This window comes from Rhododendron vialii, chromosome 5a (assembly GCF_030253575.1).
Source record: "Rhododendron vialii isolate Sample 1 chromosome 5a, ASM3025357v1".
Taxonomy (NCBI): domain Eukaryota; kingdom Viridiplantae; phylum Streptophyta; class Magnoliopsida; order Ericales; family Ericaceae; genus Rhododendron; species Rhododendron vialii.
In genome coordinates this window covers 37,005,521-37,027,304 of record NC_080561.1, presented here as the reverse complement: position 1 = coordinate 37,027,304, position 21,784 = coordinate 37,005,521, and the positions used below count along the sequence as shown (strand labels likewise).

At 37.7% G+C, this 21,784-nt stretch overlaps 1 protein-coding gene across 1 annotated transcript; it reads left to right on the top strand.

The window, feature by feature from the left end:
* The first annotated feature begins 12,034 nt into the window (after positions 1-12,034).
* On the top strand, positions 12,035-19,545 carry LOC131326344 (ras-related protein RABE1c-like). The gene is made up of 8 exons (XM_058359096.1): positions 12,035-12,170; positions 15,486-15,558; positions 15,656-15,756; positions 17,537-17,602; positions 18,181-18,278; positions 18,399-18,461; positions 18,537-18,629; positions 19,271-19,545. The coding sequence occupies exons 1-8, from the start codon at positions 12,098-12,100 to the stop codon at positions 19,352-19,354; spliced, it is 651 nt and encodes a 216-aa protein (XP_058215079.1). The 5' UTR covers positions 12,035-12,097; the 3' UTR covers positions 19,355-19,545.
* The last annotated feature ends 2,239 nt before the right edge of the window (positions 19,546-21,784 follow it).

Genomic DNA, 21,784 nt, shown 5'->3' with positions numbered 1-21,784 from the left:
TTGATTAATATAACTTTTTATTTCGTTTCTAAAAGATGTTTGTTTACTTTATTTGTTTTATAGATCAAAGTTAAATTTAAATAAAAAGATAAATGTAGAGATCAACAAAAGGCATAATTAGACTTGTTGCAAAACAAACATAAAAATGCATAGGTGGAAAAAAAACTATAACAAAAATTTTATGGGCACAAACTAGAATGCATTGATCTGGATACAGATACATTCATAACTACCCGATGGGTGTAGGCTCTCTATATACTGTATGAGATTCACGTGCATCGAACAATTTCAGACACATTATTAAAACGATTACAGCTGTGGAGATTGAATGGTGTGGATGGCGGAAGAGGTGGTCTTAAAGCAACCTCAATCTCGATACACAGATGGGTTATCCTATCCATTGCATTTGCTCGTCGGCCAAGGGAATTGTGAATGAGTGCAATCCCATTAATTAAAGTCAAAAAGGCTGGCAATTTTCGTTCGTTTTGTCTCGTACTTAACCTACCATTCTTCAAGACTGCAGTACTAGTTTGGAAAAGTAGAGCTCTAGGAGACGGTGGATCCTCTCAACCTATCGTAAAGTTTGGTCAAAGTGAAGATAAGAATTTCACAAAGGCAAAATATTTTAAATTTTCGGGTCATCAGAGGGTTTGCATGGTCATTAATTTTAAGGCCTGAAATTTAGTCAAGTTGCGTGCAAATTAATTTGGAAATCCAATTTCCGGGTCATCAAAGGGTTTTCACCATTATTATTCTCGTTGAGTTCTATAATAACGATTCGGATCATCGAAATGGACTGAAAATCTCACACAGAACCTAACAGGACCACGGGAAGAAATTTTAATTTAATTGGGATATGCCTATTCTACTTGGGAGAAAATCTGTGACCCAATTAATGAGGACACTTATGGGCCTTTCCTCAAAAACCTTCAAGTCTATGAGCTAGCTGAATTACTATTTATTATTAATCTAGCATTACCTGCCTGCCTACCTACTTGTGGAATTAATGTTGGAGCAAGTTTTCATCTCATTCATTGTATCATTTATGTTTGCATTCCCGTTAGGGTTTTACATAATTCGTGATATTCTGACCAGTTTTTTTTTTCCGAACATCACTTATACCATCTGGAGGATTAGTTCCAGAGTTTAGCAGTAGATGACCAGATTAAAGTCGGAGCAAATTTCAATGAATTGGTTCCCCAAGAGTTGATAAAACTTAAAAAAAAAAATTCAGCTTATTGTTTGTGCAGGAGGAAAAATATTTCGTCACTGAAAGTTCAAAAGCACTGTAGGGAGTTGGGCAGCACATTTCGAGCTCAAAAATTTGATCACTGTTCGTTTTGTTGAGCTTTTTGAGTAGCTCATCTCAATAAATGTTAGATTGAACGGGCATCGATAATTCAGTAATCAAACTACATTTGTCTTACAAATGAAAGTCAAATGTGATTATGGGATAGACTTATGAGATAAATTTTATTTGTCTCGTGGTTATTGATCTTCAATTGACTTGATTGCATGTTTCCAAGAACGCTTTACTCACTGAGATTTATGTGTTAGAAAATTATACTAAAAATCATGTTTTTGTGTAATGGATTAAATATTTTTTATTGTTATTTATTAATCAGTTTTATCCCTTTTTTATGAGTTTTTTTTTATGGATAATGTTTGCATAATATTATTGTATGTTGTGCATGTGTGTCTTTTATTTTATAAAGTAGATGATCCGGTGTGTAGAGTTCAGCTTACACACAGAAGATCTGATCATCTGTTCTTGTCAACTATAAGAAATAGTTCATGGTTTTAGATGGAACTGGACACACTATTGGTAGGACTGTAGTACAATGTTTTTAGTAGGTCTGTCTTTGTCACGCCCTCGATTTTCAACATGATTAAGTAATACATTTCAATAAAAGAAAAACCTCGCATATCATATACGTTACCCAAAGGAGTTTCTCACCAGTTTAATTTACAAACAAATCCTTAAGTTTAGATAATTACAACTTTAGTCAAAAGAAAACTCAATAGTAATTATTTACAAAACCATCTTTAACGAAATGAGATCTTCTCAAAGATGACGAAATAACCAGTGATGTCAGCTTCCAAAAGTCTTTTACTGTCAAGCACACAATGCATGCAATCTATTGCCCGGCATCAGAACCTAAAAAGAAAGATTTGGTTGAGCTACACTAGCCCAGTAGAGAATTCTAAGCTCAAGCTATATGTAGTTTGAATGAATCATACATCGAGAATGAATGAGTATGGACAGATACGCCTATAATACAAGTGACTATCAACAAGCTGCAAATTATCGCCTAAGAGTCCTAGACTTCACATCAAGGTCACTAGCCGTTTACTTCTTTAACTAGTTACATTATTAAACTCACGTCATTCCACATTTGTCTATAATCAAATCAAAACATCTTATTATTCTTCGTACGGTAGTACAATCTGTAACGCCTCGACTTTTCGGAAGCAATATAAAATAAAATCTTAAGAAAATTTGCTAAATAAATATAATTTTTCAAAATAAAGTTTAGCTATTACAGTCACAAGATAAATTACTGATTCAAAATACATTAACTTCAGAGCTGACTCTAAACTTGATACAAATCTGAAGCATACTAGATCTTCATTCTTGATATTCTTTCCGTGTTGAACTGCACCATCTTTGAATCATCTCCATTGAATCCTGTGCCCACTGGCAAATTGATCGCCGAAGCAAACGATTTGCCAGGATACAGACGTATCCGTGAGTGATAAATCACCCAGTAGAATAATTCAACCCAACCACCCCTCTTACTTTACAATTAGCAGGTAACAAGATAATATTGAATCGAAGAAGCCAAACAAATATTCTCCACATAAGCCAGTTCATTACTATTCATAACCTAATGTGAAATCTAAGATCTCTCCGCGAGATCTTTCCTCCCCAACCGCTAGCTATGCCCTGTCCCATGAGCTCACTTTCTTTTGTTGTCGCGGATTGCACTTCAGTTATGTACCTAGCGTGTATCCCTCTCATTACAACAAAAGAAAGCTTATCATGCCCGAATCATAACTAGGGTTCGCTTATCTTATATACCACTTCACAATCATCACTGGGCTTACTTTGCCAGTATCAATACATCATTCATCATTGGGCTTACTTTGCCAATCATCATTCATCAATCAACACTGGGCTTACTTTGCCAGTTTCAAACCATCACATCCAACTCATCACATCTCAAAATCCCGCCTGCAGGCAATCTAAAAATAAAACTTTTCAATTTATCCATTATTTAGCATCGTCTAGATGAGTTCTATTTCGCAATACCACCCCATGTCTCTAGGGTCCAATCTAGCATTCAAATCAAGTATCGATGCAATATACAACAAATCAATAATAATTAAAACAATTAATAAACAATGTAATCACGTAACTTATTATGAACGGGCCGTTGCCCTTAATCTTGTATAGTCACAATGTCAATAATAAAGTAAGAGTTTTTAAAATAAATTAAAAGGAAAATTTTCTGGGCTTTTATTAATTAATTCTAAGATAATAGATTAATTAAAAACTAATTTAATACATTAATTAGATAAAAATATTGGAGTATTTATCATGACCTAAATAAGAGTCCTAAAGATCCTACGCAACCAGTGGAGTGTCAAAAGTTGGATTCGGAGGGTCACAGGATTTATTTAAATAAAGACGTTAAATAAAGTGATCAAAAGTGAAGTAAATAGATAATAAATAATTTACAGTTTAAAATATATTGCGGTTAACAAAATTTTATCTTCAGAATGTAGAGAGTCTAAATAAAATTATTTGGGCATTTATAATAAGGTTTATAAGGTCGTAAAGAATTTTTGATTGAAAACGCTATAAAAATAACAATAAATAGTAAATTAAATAAAAAAAATATTAATTTAACAAGATATTATCTTTGAGATGCAAGGAGTCTAGGAAAAATTAGTTTGGGTGTTAAAACGTTGTTTAGAAGGTCGCAAAGATTTTTCGTTTGTAAACTTTGATAGATAACTAATAAATAATTAAATAAATAGATAATTAATTAAAAAAAATATGATCTTAACAAGTTATGATCCTTGAGTTGTGAAAAGTCTAGGAAAAATAGTTCGGGTGTCATAAACGATGTTCGGAAGGTCGCAAAGTTGTTTCGAAACGTTTAAAATCAACTTAATCTATCAGATAAATTAAACTGATATAATTAATACGTTTTATACTTGATGATATTATTTTGTAAGAAAATAATATCAAGTCAGTAGTTTCAAATAATAATAATATCAGACGGATTGTAAAATAAATATCAAAAGAGTCATCTTCTTCGTAAATAATTACAAATACAATGTCGGGCTCAAAAATAATATCAGAGTGGTGAATATGGCAGAAAACGCGCAGTAAACTATATTTTTTTCGTTCAGGACATAGGGTTAAGCATATAAACACTTAATATACTTAAAGAAGAGGTTGGATAGGATTATAGTACCTTTAATCGGATCGAATTGATTTAAAAACGAATCTTGAATTTTGGGAAAGAAAAACTTCGGGTTCTTTGATCGGAAGACTTTGGAACCAAATTGGACGATGCTTGGTGATGCTAGGAGTAGTAGGAAGAGATTAGAATGGTCGGATTGAGTTTTGGTTGAGTCTTGGTACGAAACCCACTTTTCTCTCTCTCTTTCTCTCTCTAAAACTCCATTGATTGAAGCTTGGGTTTCTCTGATTTTTCTCTCTCTTTTGGACTGGTAGGGCGTGGGAAATATTTGTGGTGTAAATTTCATGGGTCAATGGGGTGGGGTATTTATAGGAGAATTTTGGTGGAAGAGAATAAGAGTGAATTTAATAGGGTTGGGTTCATGGGATTTGGAATGGACGAATTTGGCTTGGTTTTAGGGTTAGGGAGGAAGTAGAGACTGAGTAGGAGACGGAGAGACGGAAGGAGTTTGAGGTGAGGGAGGAAAAGGAGTGTGCATGTACGCATGTATGTGTAGGAAAATTAAAAAAAGAATGCATAATTATATTGTATGCATAATTATATTTAAAAAAAAGAATTGCATTAAGGAAAATAATTCTAATATTATTATATTTAGAAAAAAAATTGGGTCAAAAATCCGGGTCGTTACACAATCTTTCTCGTGTCCACATTGACCTCCATTAAATCCCTTTATTGCGAAACCTTTCTCTTCCTTTAATCCTGTATTTCCCATCAATAATCACTAGGGTCACCTCGGGTCTAGTTCCCTCGAGCGTAGGGTCACCCCGAGTCTCTTCCCTTAATAATAATAATCAGGTGGGGTCACCTCGGGTCTAGTTCCCTCGAGCATAGGGTCACCCCGAGTCTTTTCCCTCAATAACGACCACTTGGGTCACCTTTCACACTTTTCTCAATTCGACATCATTTCATAATCAATTTCATCGTCCCTTCGACGGTTATACCACTGAATTTTAATTAATCATTACGTGACTCCACAAATGTACATGTTCATGCCTTTTCATTGGTTTACCCATTCGCATCTAACATAGCGTATCAAGCCCATACGTATAATCCTACCATACTTTATCCATTAGTTTCAACACTTAAACCTCATAGATAGAGTGTCAAAAGGATTAAAAGACTTGACGAGTCGAAAGGACACAAGTTGTTTTATCATCTCAAACAATTCTTTCTCCCATCGATTTTCACTTCAAGCATTCTAAACAATCTACCAATCCACTACGTTGATTACATCTCAAACCGTTCCTACCTGTCATCCATGTCAAGACTCTGACTAATTAATTAATGCACGCCTTTTTCTTTAAGTGCACCATAATCCCACACGTCCTCACCGTACCTCTAAGTACATTTCTCGTACCTTTACAAGCCACATATTAATCCACGACTAGACTCTACGATGCCCGATTTTTTAGTTTCTATACTCGGAGTCCGTAAAAGCATGTACTAAAGGAATCTAAGAATTTTACGAGTCGGGAGAAAGAACAGATTGCAATACTATTCATTGAATCCCTAGACATGGTCACTCTAGTCCATTGAATGTCATTCTAAGTGAGATACGAGTAATACTCACCAAAACACTTGGAATGATACTTAAACACACTCATTAGAGTCAATGAAAAGCTTCGATATGCGAGTTGAAGGATATAAGGAAGCAGCTGAAAGATACTGCAGCAGCTCAAATAAGGAAGCAGCTGAAAGATACTGCAGCAGCTCAAATAAGGAAGCAGCTGAAAGATACTGCAGCAGCTCAAAGAAACTGCTCAAACTCCTGATCTCCTGCCGGTAGAACTTGAAAATAGAAACGCAACCTACCGGTAGGCAAGCAAGTCCTGCTGGCAGCTGAAAGATACTGCAGCAGCTCAAAGAAGCAGCTCAAACTCCTGATCTCCTGCCGGTAGAACTTGAAAATAGAAACGCAACCTACCGGTAGGCAAGCAAGTCCTGCTGGTAGAACTTGAAAATAGAAAGGCCAACATTCAAGTTCGTGCTTGACCTACCTATCGGTAGGACTTGCTGGTAAAACTTGAAAACAGAAAGGCCAACATTCAACCAACATTCAAGTTCGTGCTTGACCTACTGGTAGGTAAGGGATTCCTACCGGTAGAAGTTCGGTACGTTGAGCAGCTTTTGAGCTGCTGCTATACGTTTGAGCTGGTTGACGAAATTTCTCAAACGTTCTACCGGTAGGTGAAAAGTTCCTACCGGTAGGGAATCGATTTTCTGGTAAAGTAACAACGTTCTACCGGTAGAAAGGACGGGCCTACCGGTAGGAATCCAGGAAAAACAGACAATTCTGACAGCAACTACGAATTTTCAATCCAAACTTAAACATGACATTACAAGCACGATTCATGCACCAAATCACTCATAAAACATATAAAGAGAGGTAGAATTCCCTACCTCAAGTCGAGAAGCGAAACCCACGCAAGTTGAGCAAGCCCTAGCTCTCCAAACTTCGAAAAACAACTGAATACTCCTCCTCCGAGCAAGACCCACGAGATACGAACCACAAGACGCGTAGGGATGAATGATGGAAGGTTGATTTGAGTGGGTTTTGAGTTTGGAGGAGAGTTTTTGGGTGAGGGAGTGAGAGAGGTAGAGAGAGAGCCGAGAGAGGGAACGGGAGAGAGAATGGGATTAATTTTCCCCTGGCACACACACTTATACACACATGCACCTTATCACACTAACACCCACATATTTCAAACTCTTGCACATTGACCCACAACTATAATCTTCACACTTAACCATTATTTGTCCACTTATAAAATGTTAAAATTTAAAAGAAAATTTCGGGTCTTTACAGTCTTTACTACGAGGAACGGTCTAGTTTCAACCTATTGTGTTAGTACACTTTGTGTGTATTGAACGAGACCGCTTTGAGGTAATCATTTTTATACTAATTTTATAAGACAATTAAAACCTCATTGTTATTATGAATGTTTATGCTTTTAATCCAAAGATAATTAATAGGTATATCTATCAAATGTTGTTGACTTTGATTTATTAGAGAGTGAGATCCTCTTTAGGGTCAATATAATTAAGTCTCAGTAAGTTAGGGCACAACATTATTTTATGATAGTTATTAATTATCAATGTAATCCATGCCCCAAAAAAGATTGATGATACCCTCTTAAGTAAGCTTATAAGTTTGGATTATGTCAAATTCTGCAGGTGGATATTTGTATCCGACATATCAAATAAGTTAAGTGGACAGTCTCCAAGAATTATAGATGTTGATTAAATATAATTGTCGGTAATTTGATTTAATCAACGAGTATCTGTAATCTTAACGTGAGGAGATATTTAAGTGTTTAATATCATAGAGCTCGTAATATAATTGAGATAAGAACGGGAGTGCAATTATTATTCCAAAGTTGGGTGAATTATAATTAGTGAAATCAGAAATAGAATCTGGGATTAGGATTTCTTATTTACACTAGAAGCCCGGACTTATTACTCCTTAGGTCCCTATCATAGTATATATACGTCATGCTCTCTAGGTCAATCACACATGTTTTTCTATTATTCATGAAATAGAGAGACTTAGAGAGAGCAAACAGATCGTGTTCGTGTCGCAGGAGATGAGGTAAAACCCTAGTTCTGCCTTGTAATTGAGCCCTTTTAAATCTACGATATGCATCTGCATACTAAGCGAGGACGATTTTTGAATCTTATCTCTCTATAAATCCTAACCATTGATTTGCTTCATAAATCCTACGGCTCTTCCCCTCTCTCTCTCTCTCTCAAATAATATTAATTGTAGAATTGCCACTAATTAGATCTCACGTTACGTCATGTCTTCAGACACGGACAAACCCTAGTTTTTTATAATTGAAGATTTAGACAGAAGCTTTAATATTAGCTTAACACAATCTAATTAGTTAAGCATCTCATGATTTGTGGGGTATTATACGACTTTCAAAATTAGGATTTTCTTGGACTCAGTCACTCAGCTCTTCTCTCGCCCATGGGCTGGACAATAAAATTAGCCCGTTTGTGGGCCCTTTTTCGGATTAATATGATCTTTCAAATCGTCCGTATTTAGAACTTATCGAGAACATAGTTACACCTAAAGCCAAGTTGATCAAATATCGTTTGATATGCTTTTCAAACACATTTGTTTTAGAATACAACAAAATTACAACAACAAATCAGAACCCATTTATCTTAAAACAAATGCATCCCCAAATTATATCAACTTATGTGTGCGAATTTTTGACATGGTTGGTGTTATCAACAAGTTCTAAATTGTGACCAACGAAACAACAAGTGTAGAAAAGGTATAACAGATGCTCATCCAACCGCGGGGTCGGTCAAAATACAGTAACGAATAAAATTCTAATTCTGCACACACTGGATTGGGTTCACCAAACCTGTTCTGCATAGGCTCGTGCACATATTTGCGTTCAATAATCCCAGGGGGCTTTCACTTTGACACGTCTTCCCTCGACCTTCTGATCTCCGTTTCAAAACGATAAATAAGTACTTATTTTTTAAGAATGTAATTTCAAGCTCAAAAATCATGTGCTTACGCAGATAATTTTTCTATCACTATGGATCTTGTTTGATAGACCTCATTGAGATCTTTAATACGGTGAAAAAAAATTAAATTATTTTTTATTTACATTATTTTTAAGTTTAAAAATGTAAAATAAGCTGCTTATTTTTTAAGAAGATTTCTAAAACATGTCGTAGTCTTTGTGTAGGCTGTAAAAGGGTAGTTCTTCCGGTATGAGTTCGGCATCCCTACGTTCCTGACTTGACCTGAGGAAGGAATGACCTTATTATAGCAAACATTTTTCTAGGATAAAACCTATTCTATGGCTACCTTTTATATGAGGAGAATGCCCAGAACATCACACACTTGAGCAATAAACAGGCCGTACGACACCAAAGCCAAGGCAGAAAGATCGCATTACCCTGTCTCTGCCCTGGCCCTCCCGATTTTGTATTCCGTTCAAGTATAATTGGTATCAAATTAACATGAATTCAAACCGCACTCATATGTTTCAACGAGAACTACGATATGAACGGAACAGATTTTCGAAATGAGTCGGACAAGTGACTAGGAAAAATACAACTGCGTGGGGTGCGGTTTCTAGCAAAATTATTCATCAGTTTTGGCACCGGTACGGTTGCGACGGAAAACAAAAGAGTAAGTCTACAGTTACCGATCGGGAAATCCCGATCGGAATCCCGACGCCCCGCCGGGCATTCTCCGGCCACCGGACGGCCTATCCGATCCGTCCAATAATTCTAAAAAAAAAATTCAAGTGGGCTAATGCTAGAATAAACGGCATCTGACGTGTGTAAGTGTCCGATCCAAGCACTCCATTTTTGTGTTTGGATCGGCCAAAAAAGGAGTGCTTGGATCGGCCACTTACACACGTCGGATGCCATTTATTTTCGCAAAAGTCCACTCGGTTTTTTTTTATAGAATTATTGGACGGATCGGATCGGCCATCCAGTGGCCGGAGAGTGCCCGGCGAGGCGTCGGGATTCCGATCGGGATTTCCCGATCGGCAACCGTAGACTTTCTGAAAACAAAAAAACAAAAAAAGTACGGGTCTTGGGAATAGACAGGTGAGAGGCACTTACGTGTTTTTGGGTCCAATCACACAGTTCTACTGCTTCAATTAAAGCTAGGGGGAGTTGAAGGACAGTGGGGTTGGGGCAATTTATTCCCAATCCATGGACTATTTTTTATGGAATTCATCTGAATATGAAATGGAAGAAAATAATTTTTCATACTCCTACATGAAAAAGACAACTAAAAAGACAAATACACCCTCTCAAGTGAAACCCTAAATCCCCAACCCCAAATCACTTCTTCCTCATTGCTGCATCTCCAACCCCAAATTTGGTCAAGTGGATAAACCCAGGTACATAGCCACGTCTCTCTCTCTCTCTCCACATTCTTCCTTCTTTCCTCCTCCCCCTACTCTCCGTCCACTTCCCACCCCTCCTCTCTGTATGGCGTAGTCGTCGTCGTCGTCGTTGTCGTCAAAGGGGCGCGACGTGGCGTGGATTTCATCTCCATTCGTGTAAAAGACTCCATTTTTCAGCTCTTTATCTCTCTCTGCAAATCAGATCAAAAGGCATGGTGGTGGTTGCTATGGAGATTGGGGGTGACTGTGACGGTTACGGTACCGGAGAAGTGGATTTGTGCATCATGACCAGGAAGAAATTCTACAACTCAAGATGGAGTCGGAGAAGAAAATATAGAGGAGATGTGTTTTTTTTTCTTATACTTTTGCTCATTGTATCAATATATGTTGCTCTTTTTATTAAAATTTATTGCATCTTGTTGCTCCTTATTTTTTGAAGTAGCAGCATTTATCTAAGTTACTCATTTTATCAATATATGTTACTCTTTGTGTGATCTAAGTTGCTCCTTGTATCACCGTGTGTTGCTCTCCCTTTTAAAAATTAAAAGGATATATTAGTCTACCAAAAATATGAATTTCATGAGTTGGGAATTAATATTTTTCTTTCCATGACTTATTAATTCCAAAAAAGTAGTCCTTGGGTCGGGGTAAATCCACTGTCCTGCAATCCCCCCGTAAAGCTATTGGTACGCCATTTAGCGTAGCCCAAATGAACACCGCATTGTGTGGAATATATCTCGGAGTCTTGCATAAATCATTGAAGCCGCTCAATTTATTTAAAATATATTTGTTAGGATCTTTGTTAAAAATCAGTTTGGTCAGACATTGATAATAGGTTGATCAATTCTTTGCTCTATTTTTTGATTTAAAATTGAGCACAGAATCGATTAAGCTCTTACGGATGTTCGACTACGGCTCCGTTCTGTTAAGATTCTTATTTTTTCGTTTTATGAGACAGGTCAATCTCTTACAATAGAACCCTTTTAATTCAAAAAAATAAGTACATATACTTAGTTGGCAAAACGGGCCTCAGTTGATTTCTTACCGAAATTCTTTATAGAAATTGAGCGATTCCGATCTTTTGTGTAGAATCCTGAGATGAGTCTCACACCACACAATGTGCGGCCTCCCCAACCAAAAGAAAACCCGTATAGTTTCGTTCGCGCCAATGAGCTCTGTTGGCATAACCCACCGCCTTCTACAGACTACAGTAGAGGCCCGAGTTCGAGTCTCATGAGCGACGGAACGGTTGGGGTCCGTGTGGGAAAAAAAAAAAAAAAAAACCCCCCCCCCCCCCCTCCTTCGCCGTCCCAACATTCCCCACATCCACGGTAACGGCGAAACCTCCTCTAGATCCAACGGTTCGGCTTGGTCTTACCAGAAAACCTACACTGCACTCGCCCGCATCATATTCTCTCTCTCTCTCTCTCTAGAAAATATTTCTTTCAACGGCCGACCGGAGCTGACGCTTCCCTCCTCTTTTTTCTTCTCTTCCCCACTCGTTCCAACAAAAGACAAAAAAAAAAATCTCCGATCTGGTACACACATCGTCACTTTACTTGTACAAAATGCATACATATACGTATCTGTTCATTTCGTTTTCAGATTTTCGATTGTTGATTTTGACGTTGTATTTTTCGATTGCATATTTATCAACCAAAAAAAAAAAGAAAAAAGAAGGGCCTGTTTCTAGGGTTTCTTCTTCATCAAATGGCCGCTCCACCTGTCAGAGCCCGAGCGGATTACGATTACCTCATTAAGCTCCTCTTGATCGGCGACAGCGGTAAGTGTACCTTCGTGTTTATGTGTGCATATAAATATTTATTTACATGTTCGATTTATAGATTCAAATTTGAATATGTGAATTATCCTGTTTCAAGATGGTGGAACTTGTAAATTTATGTGGTTTCCTGTTCGGATCTTATTCGTAAGGTTTAATCTTGACTTGAGATTAATCTCTAATGAAATCGGGGACGTGAAAGTAGGAAAGAGGGAAGAAAAATTTACCGGTGGCCGTGTTTTGGGTTGTTAAAACTTAAAGGGGTAATCCATCCCTTGACCAATTTTAAGATTGGTTTGAGGTTTTCCATTCCAATACAATGCATAGGGCCTTTTTGTTTTGTGGCCTTTTTTGTATAAGGGCGACATTCTCTTAATGACTTCTTTCTGATGTAATTATTTACTTAAAGTGGGTAATTTGGGAAAAAAGAGCGAGCGAGCCTCAAAACTGACATTCAGAACAAAATGGTGTCCTTTCATAATAGTAATAGATTATGTTGGTGAAGAATGCGTCTGCATTATGCAGATCTATTAGATGTCATTCTAGTTATTGCCCATCCAATAATGTATCAGTTTTGATATGAAAACTGCTGCATGTATTTTGTTTTTCTGGGTAAGTTTGCCTACACAGCAGAATAGTTTTTCTCAAAGCTTCATCAAATTCGGTCAACGTTCTGTGTAAAGGGAAAAAAAAAGGGGTTTAATTCACATTTGGAGTGCCATTGTTTTATGCCCAATATGAAAGAGAAGCTATCTCTAATAATTATTTGCTATTAAAAGTGAAGGTTGATCAAAGTGTAAAGTAATGTATGATTGCAAACAGATTGGGAGGTGTAGTTGGTATTTGGAAGTGATTTATCGCAGATAAGTTTTAAACTAGCATGAAAGGTAGTTCGCATATTATCCTAGAAGATAGACCTTATTTGCACCCCCTGCATAGGTTTTTCCTTTGAAAGTGGAGCTATTTTTTTTTTTAAATTCTGCAAGGGATTCGGATTGTTGAGAAATAATGATGATGGTCATTTACTGAAAACTGATCTATGTAAACACTATTGTGTCTCTTACCATTTGAGTTTGAATGTGATTGGGCTCTTATTTTTGGGAGCGGAATTATTGGAAAATGCATTGTTATGGACTTGTTCCTCTATAGGAGTAGAGAACAATATGTAGCAGATGTTACAGGAATAGCTGGCAAATGATAAATTAATATTGTTATGGTTCTACGATTTCTGACTCATCAATACGTAGGCTGTTATGAACTGCTAGGGCTGCTTTATATGTCTAGTTTCAAACCCACCGCCGCCACACCACCCCCCCCCCCCCTTCCTTTATACAAGGTTTATATATATGAACTGCTAGGGCTGCTTTATATGTCTAGTTTCAAACCCACCACCGCCGCCCCCCCTTCCTTTATACAAGGTTTATATATTTGGTTACTAGATTCCATTTCCTACCTAGAAACATGAGGTCTAGGAATACCAAAGCTTTGGATTTACATTGGCAGTAAGTGTAGAAAAGAAAGCAGGAAATACAAAGTGAGGATTTCCTCCGAAACCATTACACTATATGGAGATGGACTTATGGAAAAAAGAACTATTCTAGAGAGATGGATAGTGAAAATTATGCCTCTATGTGGGATGAGAAGTTCATGTATGCTACGAAGATACTTCAGATCAAGTGCAGTGAGATGCATCTTGGATATGAGGGAAGGTCATGTCTGCTCCGCCGCCACCTCCTTTGTTGTTCCGATAGTTGATAATGTATTATTCTGGACAAATACGGTAGATGCCGCTGGTTTCATGCATTGAGATTTATAAAGTTGGGTTCTTGAACTCTTTCCTTTTTAACTACTAGTTCCAGGTAAAAGTACGTCCCTCCAGGTAATAGTGACCCTTATGTGGAGAAATCTTTTCCTGATGGTACCGGTTATCACACTTTTTTTTAACGGCAAAAAAATTTCATTTATCTTTGAGGTTGTTACAAAGACTAATAGGACAAGGGGAACAACATCATATTCCTAACAAAGCTAAGAACAATCCTGTGCCCAGTCTGAAGCCCAACACCTATTGGGTCAAAGCCCAAAAACCTAAAGGACCTTAGGGTCATCAGAATACAGGAAACTCAATCTCAATGTTGATTGGCGAACACAGTCTGCAGTTATAGACGAAGAACTAGAGAACTAGTTCTTTGGCTGGTCCAAAACTGCACATATTCCTATGAGAATCTAAGGACCTGTCTGTTTTAGGGAGCTTATGCCTATACCATGTATAGAAGGTGACATTCTTTAGTTCTGGGCCTTCTGGCCGTAGGTTTAACCCAATGTAGTTGGTCAGTTCATTATGCATGTCTTTCCCTCAAAAAAGCAAAACAACGCATTAGATGCGCGGGCGTGGCAGGATCAGGTTTCGTTCGAGTGTGAAAAACTGACTTTTAAATAGGCGAACTGTGTGTGGAGATGAAAATCCACTGCTGAATTTTTTTTTTCCTCAACGAAGAGGACACAATGTTCTCAAGTGAGTAAAAGAGAAGCGAGTGCTGGCTCAAACGTAAATAACATAGGAGAAACAGAATTAGGATTTCCAGTACTGAAAAATAAAGTTACAACCATGGAGTTGTGCGACATGAAATATGCGGAGAATAGACATAGTCTTGGGCTATGGAAAATGAAATTGATAAAGGGGGGGCATTGGTTGTGTGGTCACTGGTCAGGGACCTTTTCTGTTCTTTGTCTTCTCCTTTTGTACTGCCAAAAGTGGCAGTTACTTGCCATGTTTCCATGAACAGCATGTTCATTCCTCTTTGTTCTACTAGTGCCATGTGTCCCACTTTCTTGAGCAACCATCGGTTACTCACAGACCCGTGAAATCATGTTCACATTTTCACCAGGAAAATGGGTTTTGCCTTGCACGTCATTTGCTGCCACATACACTTCTGTTCCTCACCAAATGAATTACTCGACTAAGAGATAATGGGTACAGCAAATTAAAGAGGTAAAATATTTTCCACAAACACCCACCTCCAACCAATTTCGGCAGCTCGAGGAAAGAAATCCCATTATGCTCTGCTCTCATTTTTACCAGTTATTTGGAAAATGCCCCTTTTTTTTTATTGGTGGTCATTTTTGGGTACAAACAGAAAGATTCCATCAGTGCAGAAGCTTCTGTGAGACTCCAAGTTGGCGAGGTCATTTTGCTTGAGAGTTTTGACAGAGACTTTGTTTGGGGGGGGGGTTTGTTGTGGTGGGGGGTGTTGTGCTGATTCTAGTTGGGTTTTACCTTCTGAGTTTATTTACTTATTTATTTGCTCTCTAATTTGGCAGGAGTGGGTAAAAGTTGCCTCCTTTTGCGTTTCTCTGATGGTTCCTTCACCACTAGCTTTATTACAACCATAGGGTGGGTATCTTCTATATGAATGTCAATATAGTCTTTTTTTTTTCCTTCTCTTCTACAAATTGCTTTTGATCTCACCATATTGGCCTTTCTCATATAGCATTGATTTCAAGATAAGGACCATAGAGCTTGATGGCAAACGGATCAAACTGCAAATCTGGGATACTGCTGGTCAGGAGCGATTCCGTACAATTACAACAGGTAAGCATGGGTATTTCTGTATGTTAAGAGCTGAATGGTGTAGTCACTGTACTTCATTGAAACATGTCCTCCTAGAGGGTCACGGGAGTGAATTTAAAGCAAGCATTTAATTACCACTGTTTCAGTTGAGACTTAAAATGGAGGCCAAAAGTCACAATTACTTAATTAGTACTTCATAACTTTTACTTTTACAATGTTAAACTTCAACAAGATTACGTGTGGATGATCTTTTTCCCTGCACATGTTCGGAATTTTATACAAAAAAGATACCTCTAAATGATGCTAGACCAAAGAAGGAAACTAGCGGGTTAACATGATTAGCAACTCCAAAAAGAATCCAAAATGCTCATCTCTTCCATCATTCTCTTAATTTGTTTCTTTCCCTCTTTCTTCTTCTTGTGCATGAAGTGAGGTGACGCTGGGAATTTGTTTCCTTAAATGTGTTGGTATTGAAGCTAGGGATTTGATGGGGGTTCTTGTTGGTAGGGGTTAACGCATACCCTAACACATGACTTCCTCTGGTTGACATCACCTTCCTGTGGTTTTGAACACCAGAAAGACATTATCTTATTACTGGCTACAGAATTGCTGATATTGTGCCATTAAACTTGCAGTATTAACTATCAGTGGCAACAGCCTTGTTGAAATTCCACTGTTATTACCATTTGTCATGACATTCCCATATTCATTTGAAATTTGAATTGAGAAACTGATAGTAAAATCCCCTTACTAATTCAGACAAACTAGTTTTTCAGAAAATTGAATACATCGTAGGCACGGAGGTCAAAACCCTTTGCTCACTTGGTAACTGGATGTTCATTTTTTCACTCTAAATTGCTGCTGAATGTAGAACTGAAGTAGGGTTTGAAATTGCAGAAACCTGTGGTTCACCTTGTTCTGTAAACAGAAGGGGTTAGGTGGGCATTGCTGGCTCTCACCTAGGGATGCGCTTTAAAATGCATCCCTGTGTGGCTAGCAATTGAAATGCTTGGGAAGCAATTGCTTGTCCAAAAGCTGTTTTAGCTGACTCACCTTGCACTTCTATGAATGCATTTTCATCTTGCTGCTGCTGGAAGATGCAATGAAAAGCAGGTCCGTCAAGTTTATGCTGCTGCCTCCTTCCCACAAACCAAACCAAACCAAGCCTCGTGTCCTCACTCTCAAAAGAAAAAGAAGACACTTAAAGAGAAAAGCAAATATTAGGTCACATTTAGCAACGATTTTAATCTGCTGATTGAAAAGCTACGTTCCTTATTTATGAACCTCAAAAGAGATGATAATCATTTGCTTTTCATGTCTCTTTGTTTTTGTCTGGCAAGATTGTGCAGTGTGAATTTAGTTATGCTTTCAAGTCATGTTTGTTTGTATTGTTGTGTGAGTGTGCTTGCGCGCGCGCGTGTATATATATACATTTGTACACTTGTACATACAATACATAAATACACACACACACACAGACACACTTGCATGTGTGTGTGTGTGTGTGTGTGGGAGCAAATATTGACTCACTCATTGGAGCCTGGTCACCATTGCAAGATCATTCCATTCTGTAGTTTGCATGCAAGGAGACTGCTTTTTTGGGTGCGAGATGATGTTTGAATTCAAATTGAGAATATTTAAGTGTCGTTTTCTAGTGCAACCTGATATAGCTTTAGATGCTTTACATGTTTGTTTAGTTTTTTACTTGGCATGGATTATACCACATTGACTTCAAAGAATAGTATCGCATTTTTAAATTTCTAAGGAAATTTCTCAAGTATTTCTTCTCCCTCTTCTGCAGCTTACTACCGGGGAGCCATGGGTATTTTGCTGGTGTATGACGTAACTGACGAGTCTTCTTTCAATAGTAATTTCTTTTTCCAATCCTTCAATTCATGTTTGGATTCTCTTTTGCCTTTAGTCTAGTTTTCTTGGTTGAATATATATATATATATATATATATATATCGGTATATATATATATTTTTTTCTGTCATTGAACCAAAGGGTGATGTCCACTTTAACATACTGCTGGTTTTCTTTTGGGTCTTATTTGTTAAGTGAAAGGGAAGGGAAATGGAACTAGTTACCCTCTTCATTATTTTGTGGGTAGCGAATCAAAAATATAATTTTGAGCACATATTCATTCTGTTCTTGATTCTTCTATCCAAACAAAATTCCTTCTTAAGAACGGAGCCAACTGGCGGATCTTTCGCTGTCCCCATAAGCCGATATCTGTAAAAAAATAAGTCCCTCTATGATTTTTTCCCCTTTCTTGTACCTTTCCTCTTTATTAAGAAAAAAGAAATGCTTGGATATGTCTGTGGAATGTACTTTTGAATATTTGATACTAGGTTGTTGAGGATGTTTGCTTTGCATGGTGAAGCTTTATACACCATAGTCTTGATCTTTTTTATTTTATGTGACTTAATTTCCCGATTTTTAGACATTAGGAATTGGATTCGTAACATTGAACAGCATGCTTCTGACAATGTTAACAAGATACTGGTTGGCAACAAGGCTGACATGGATGAAAGCAAAAGGGTACTCTCTCTCTCTCTCTCTCTCTCTCTCTCTCTCTCTCTCTCTCTCTCTCCATATGCGTGTGAGCACGTTTTACTTCGCAATCTTCAATGATTGGTTTTTAAAATTTGTTAATTTTAGGCTGTTCCTACATCAAAGGGCCAAGCGCTTGCTGATGAATATGGCATCAAATTCTTCGAGACTGTAAGTTTGTTGCTAATGTTGAAATTACTTGGGTTATTGTATCAAATATTCTCACTGTACTTTTTTGACACGCAGAGTGCAAAAACGAACTTGAATGTGGAAGAGGTTTTCTTTTCAATAGGAAGGGATATAAAGCAGAGACTTGCTGAAACTGACTCGAAAGTTGAGGTATGAGTTCTTCAAATTCCTGTGTTTAATCCCTCTAACCTGATGATTTGTGGAAATGCATGTTTTAGGTTCGCATGCATGACAGATTGTTCCACTAAATACTAAATCATTTGTGTCTTTAACCTTTGGAAGTTTCCGTTTAGAAGTTCACATGTCACCACTGCATCCCTTTCTCTCCGTTGCACGTTTCTTGTCAGTGTTGGAAAATTTTGTTGAAAAAGAACTGTTGGGAAAAGAAGAGAGAGTAACATTAGGCATGCACTATCTTACTTGGACTCAGACACAAGTGTCGAGTGTGGATCTGTATCTAAGAGGAGGGATTCATCCAATTTTGATTTAAAGGACATGGGGACTCGCCATATTTCTGCAGTAAATGGTATTTACAAGGTGTCTTCCGTCAGTTCGTGCTCGGTATACGAGTTCTATACATAGTTCATAATGTGTTTGCTAGTTGAATGTCTATAACTAAGCATGTTGGACACTGATCTCATGTAGCAATTGGAGAGTGTCGAGACTGTCCAACACAGGTTTTTCATATGATGTAAGATAGGGTATGCGCAATACCTTGTATGTGTAGGAAAGTCAGAGATTTGTCTTATATTTAGTTGTCTTCTAAACATTTAGCTGCCCTCTGGTTGCAGCCTCAAGCCATCAGGATCAACCAACAAGATCAGGCAGGAGGGGCTGCTCAAGTTGCACAAAAGTCGGCTTGCTGTGGTTCTTAAACTCCTCCTTGTCAAACTTACGACAGAAGGCTACAATCTTCGAAGCAGTGTCGAGGTGGTAGCAGTGTCGCTTGTACTGTTTCGTGCTATCATTATTTTGAGCTATACTACTCATTTGTGTTTGAACTTTGATACAGTGTCCTATTTGACAAATGAATTTATTCACAAGCTTTATCCTTTTCTGTTAGCAACTGTACTTGCCAACATGCTTCCATGTCTCCCTCGTGCAAGTATTTGTTTCAAGAGTCAATTATACCGAAAGAGATCGATACTAATACAACCACCAACAGTCAATATCACACACAATCTTTGCCCACGCCACTTGCGCGAGATATTGCTCTCGAGTTAGAGTGAGCCGAGCTCGAGCTGACCGATACGATCACCATGCATCAAAGAACATCTGGCTTGTAAGAGTTTATCAAGTTAATTGAAAATCTAGTGGACTTGGCACATGCATTGACACTAAGAGATCCACCAAACAGGACGTTAATACTTGGGTTGTGGAAATGTGTTAAGATAACAATCACATAGGGGGAAGGAATCTTGTTTCACTCGTCTGGGTCATCACAGAACAATGTGCTCATCTCTAATTGCATTTTCCTTCTCTAACTGGATTTTATTCCAAAGATGTGATCTTAGAGCTCACTTAGACCGTCAGTGGGAACTTTGCTTTCTGTTGGAAGTGTCTCTCTCGTTTTCATTTCCCTACACAAAACAAAACCCCGAGGAGTTGGCGTGGTGGTCAAGGCCTGAGACTTGAGGGTTTGCTTCCTCTGAAGAATTTTTTTTAAAAAAAAAAATCCGAATCATTGAAAACACTTTTGGGCAGCTTTGATGATGCCCTGCTGTCTCCTATAGTGTTGGGGTGCACTACTACACTACGTGTTGGGTTGCACTACAGGGTCTCCGATTTCCTCAATCGTCACCCTTCTCTTGTGTGTGTCCTCTAAGAACTCTAACCTGTGCGTTGTAACATGTAGTTGATTAGTGCCTTAGAGCATCTCCAATCCAACACCCTCCAAATCTCTATTTGAGAGGATCAAATTAATGAGTACTGCTATATACACCGACCATTTTGGACCGAAACCGTACCGCCGGCCACCGGACGGCCGATCCGAGCCGTCCAAAAATTTTTAAAAAAAAAACCGAGGGGCCGAACGCGGGAATCAACGTCATCCGATGTGTGTAGGGTGCTTGATCTAAACACCCTATTTTTCGTGTATATATGTATACACGAAAAATAGGGTGTTTAGATCAAGCACCCTACACACATCGGATGACGTTGATTCCCGCGTTGGGCCCCTCGGTTTTTTTTTTTAAAATTTTTGGACGGCTCGGATCGGCCGTTCGGTGGCCGGAGACGGCCGCGCGCGGCCGTCGGTACGGTTTCGGTCCAAAAATGGTCGGTACACATAGGATTTTCCCAAATTAATCTATTTTATTTGAAAAGTAAATTTAGAAGATTGTACTATTTATCTCAACTCCAACCCAATACTCTATTTATCAACTCCAACACATATTTGGAGGAGATCATCTATTTTTTCCTTCATCCTCTATATTTAGAGGATCAAAGTTCATCCTCCCAAATGAAGGAGAGTTTTATAGGATGGATTGAAGAATGTTTTTCCTCCAAAATGAAGAAATGGAGTGTGGGTTGGAGATGCTCTTAGAGCATCTCCAACCCATCTCTAAAATTCTAAAATGGAGAATAGATGTAACATATTAAAGAGAGATTTTATAATTTATTCTCACTTTTTGCACTTTATGAGAGAATCTAGGAGAGACCAAAGTATATTGGTCTCTCTTAGATTCTCTCATAAAGTGCAAAAAGTGAAAATAATAAAATTTCCCTCCAATATGTCACATTCATTCTCTATTTTGGACTATTAGAGCAAGTTTACTGGTGGATAGGTATACTACCTTGTGAATAGTTCATAATTCTACTTTAGCTATCAATCTTTTCTTTCACAATTACACCAACACTATTTATTTTACCTAACACAAATTAAAATATACATTTTTTCACTTTTTTCCTTTTATCTTTATTGTTTATTTATTGCGAAGGAAGAAGAAGGGGAGAGAGAGAGAGAGAGAGAGAGAGAGAGAGAGAGGAACAATAAAATAATGAGTAGATTGTGAATAGTTCTTACGCAAAAGAAGCGAAGAACAGTAGATAAAGGAATTTTACCTTCTTGTTTACCTATGCTACTATACCTGAACATTTCTCACTTTGATGAGCTAAAATATCTATAACGATAGTTTACCTATGCTGGTAAACTTGCTCTTAGAGCATATACATCGGTGCATGGTCAAAAATATTAGTGAACAGTACACATTTTTCATTTTACCTAGTCATATCTCTTTCAATACTACACCAATACTATCTATTTTACCTATTATGTATTAAAATATTAATTTTACCTATTCACA

Excerpts from the sequence above, each read along its gene's own strand:
- LOC131326344 (XM_058359096.1), top strand. The coding sequence starts at position 12,098 with ATGGCCGCTCCACCTGTCAGAGCCCGAGCGGATTACGATTACCTCATT. Across the intron at positions 12,171-15,485 it reads CCTCTTGATCGGCGACAGCG|GAGTGGGTAAAAGTTGCCTC; the intron begins GTAAGTGTACCT and ends CTAATTTGGCAG. Across the intron at positions 15,559-15,655 it reads AGCTTTATTACAACCATAGG|CATTGATTTCAAGATAAGGA; the intron begins GTGGGTATCTTC and ends TTTCTCATATAG.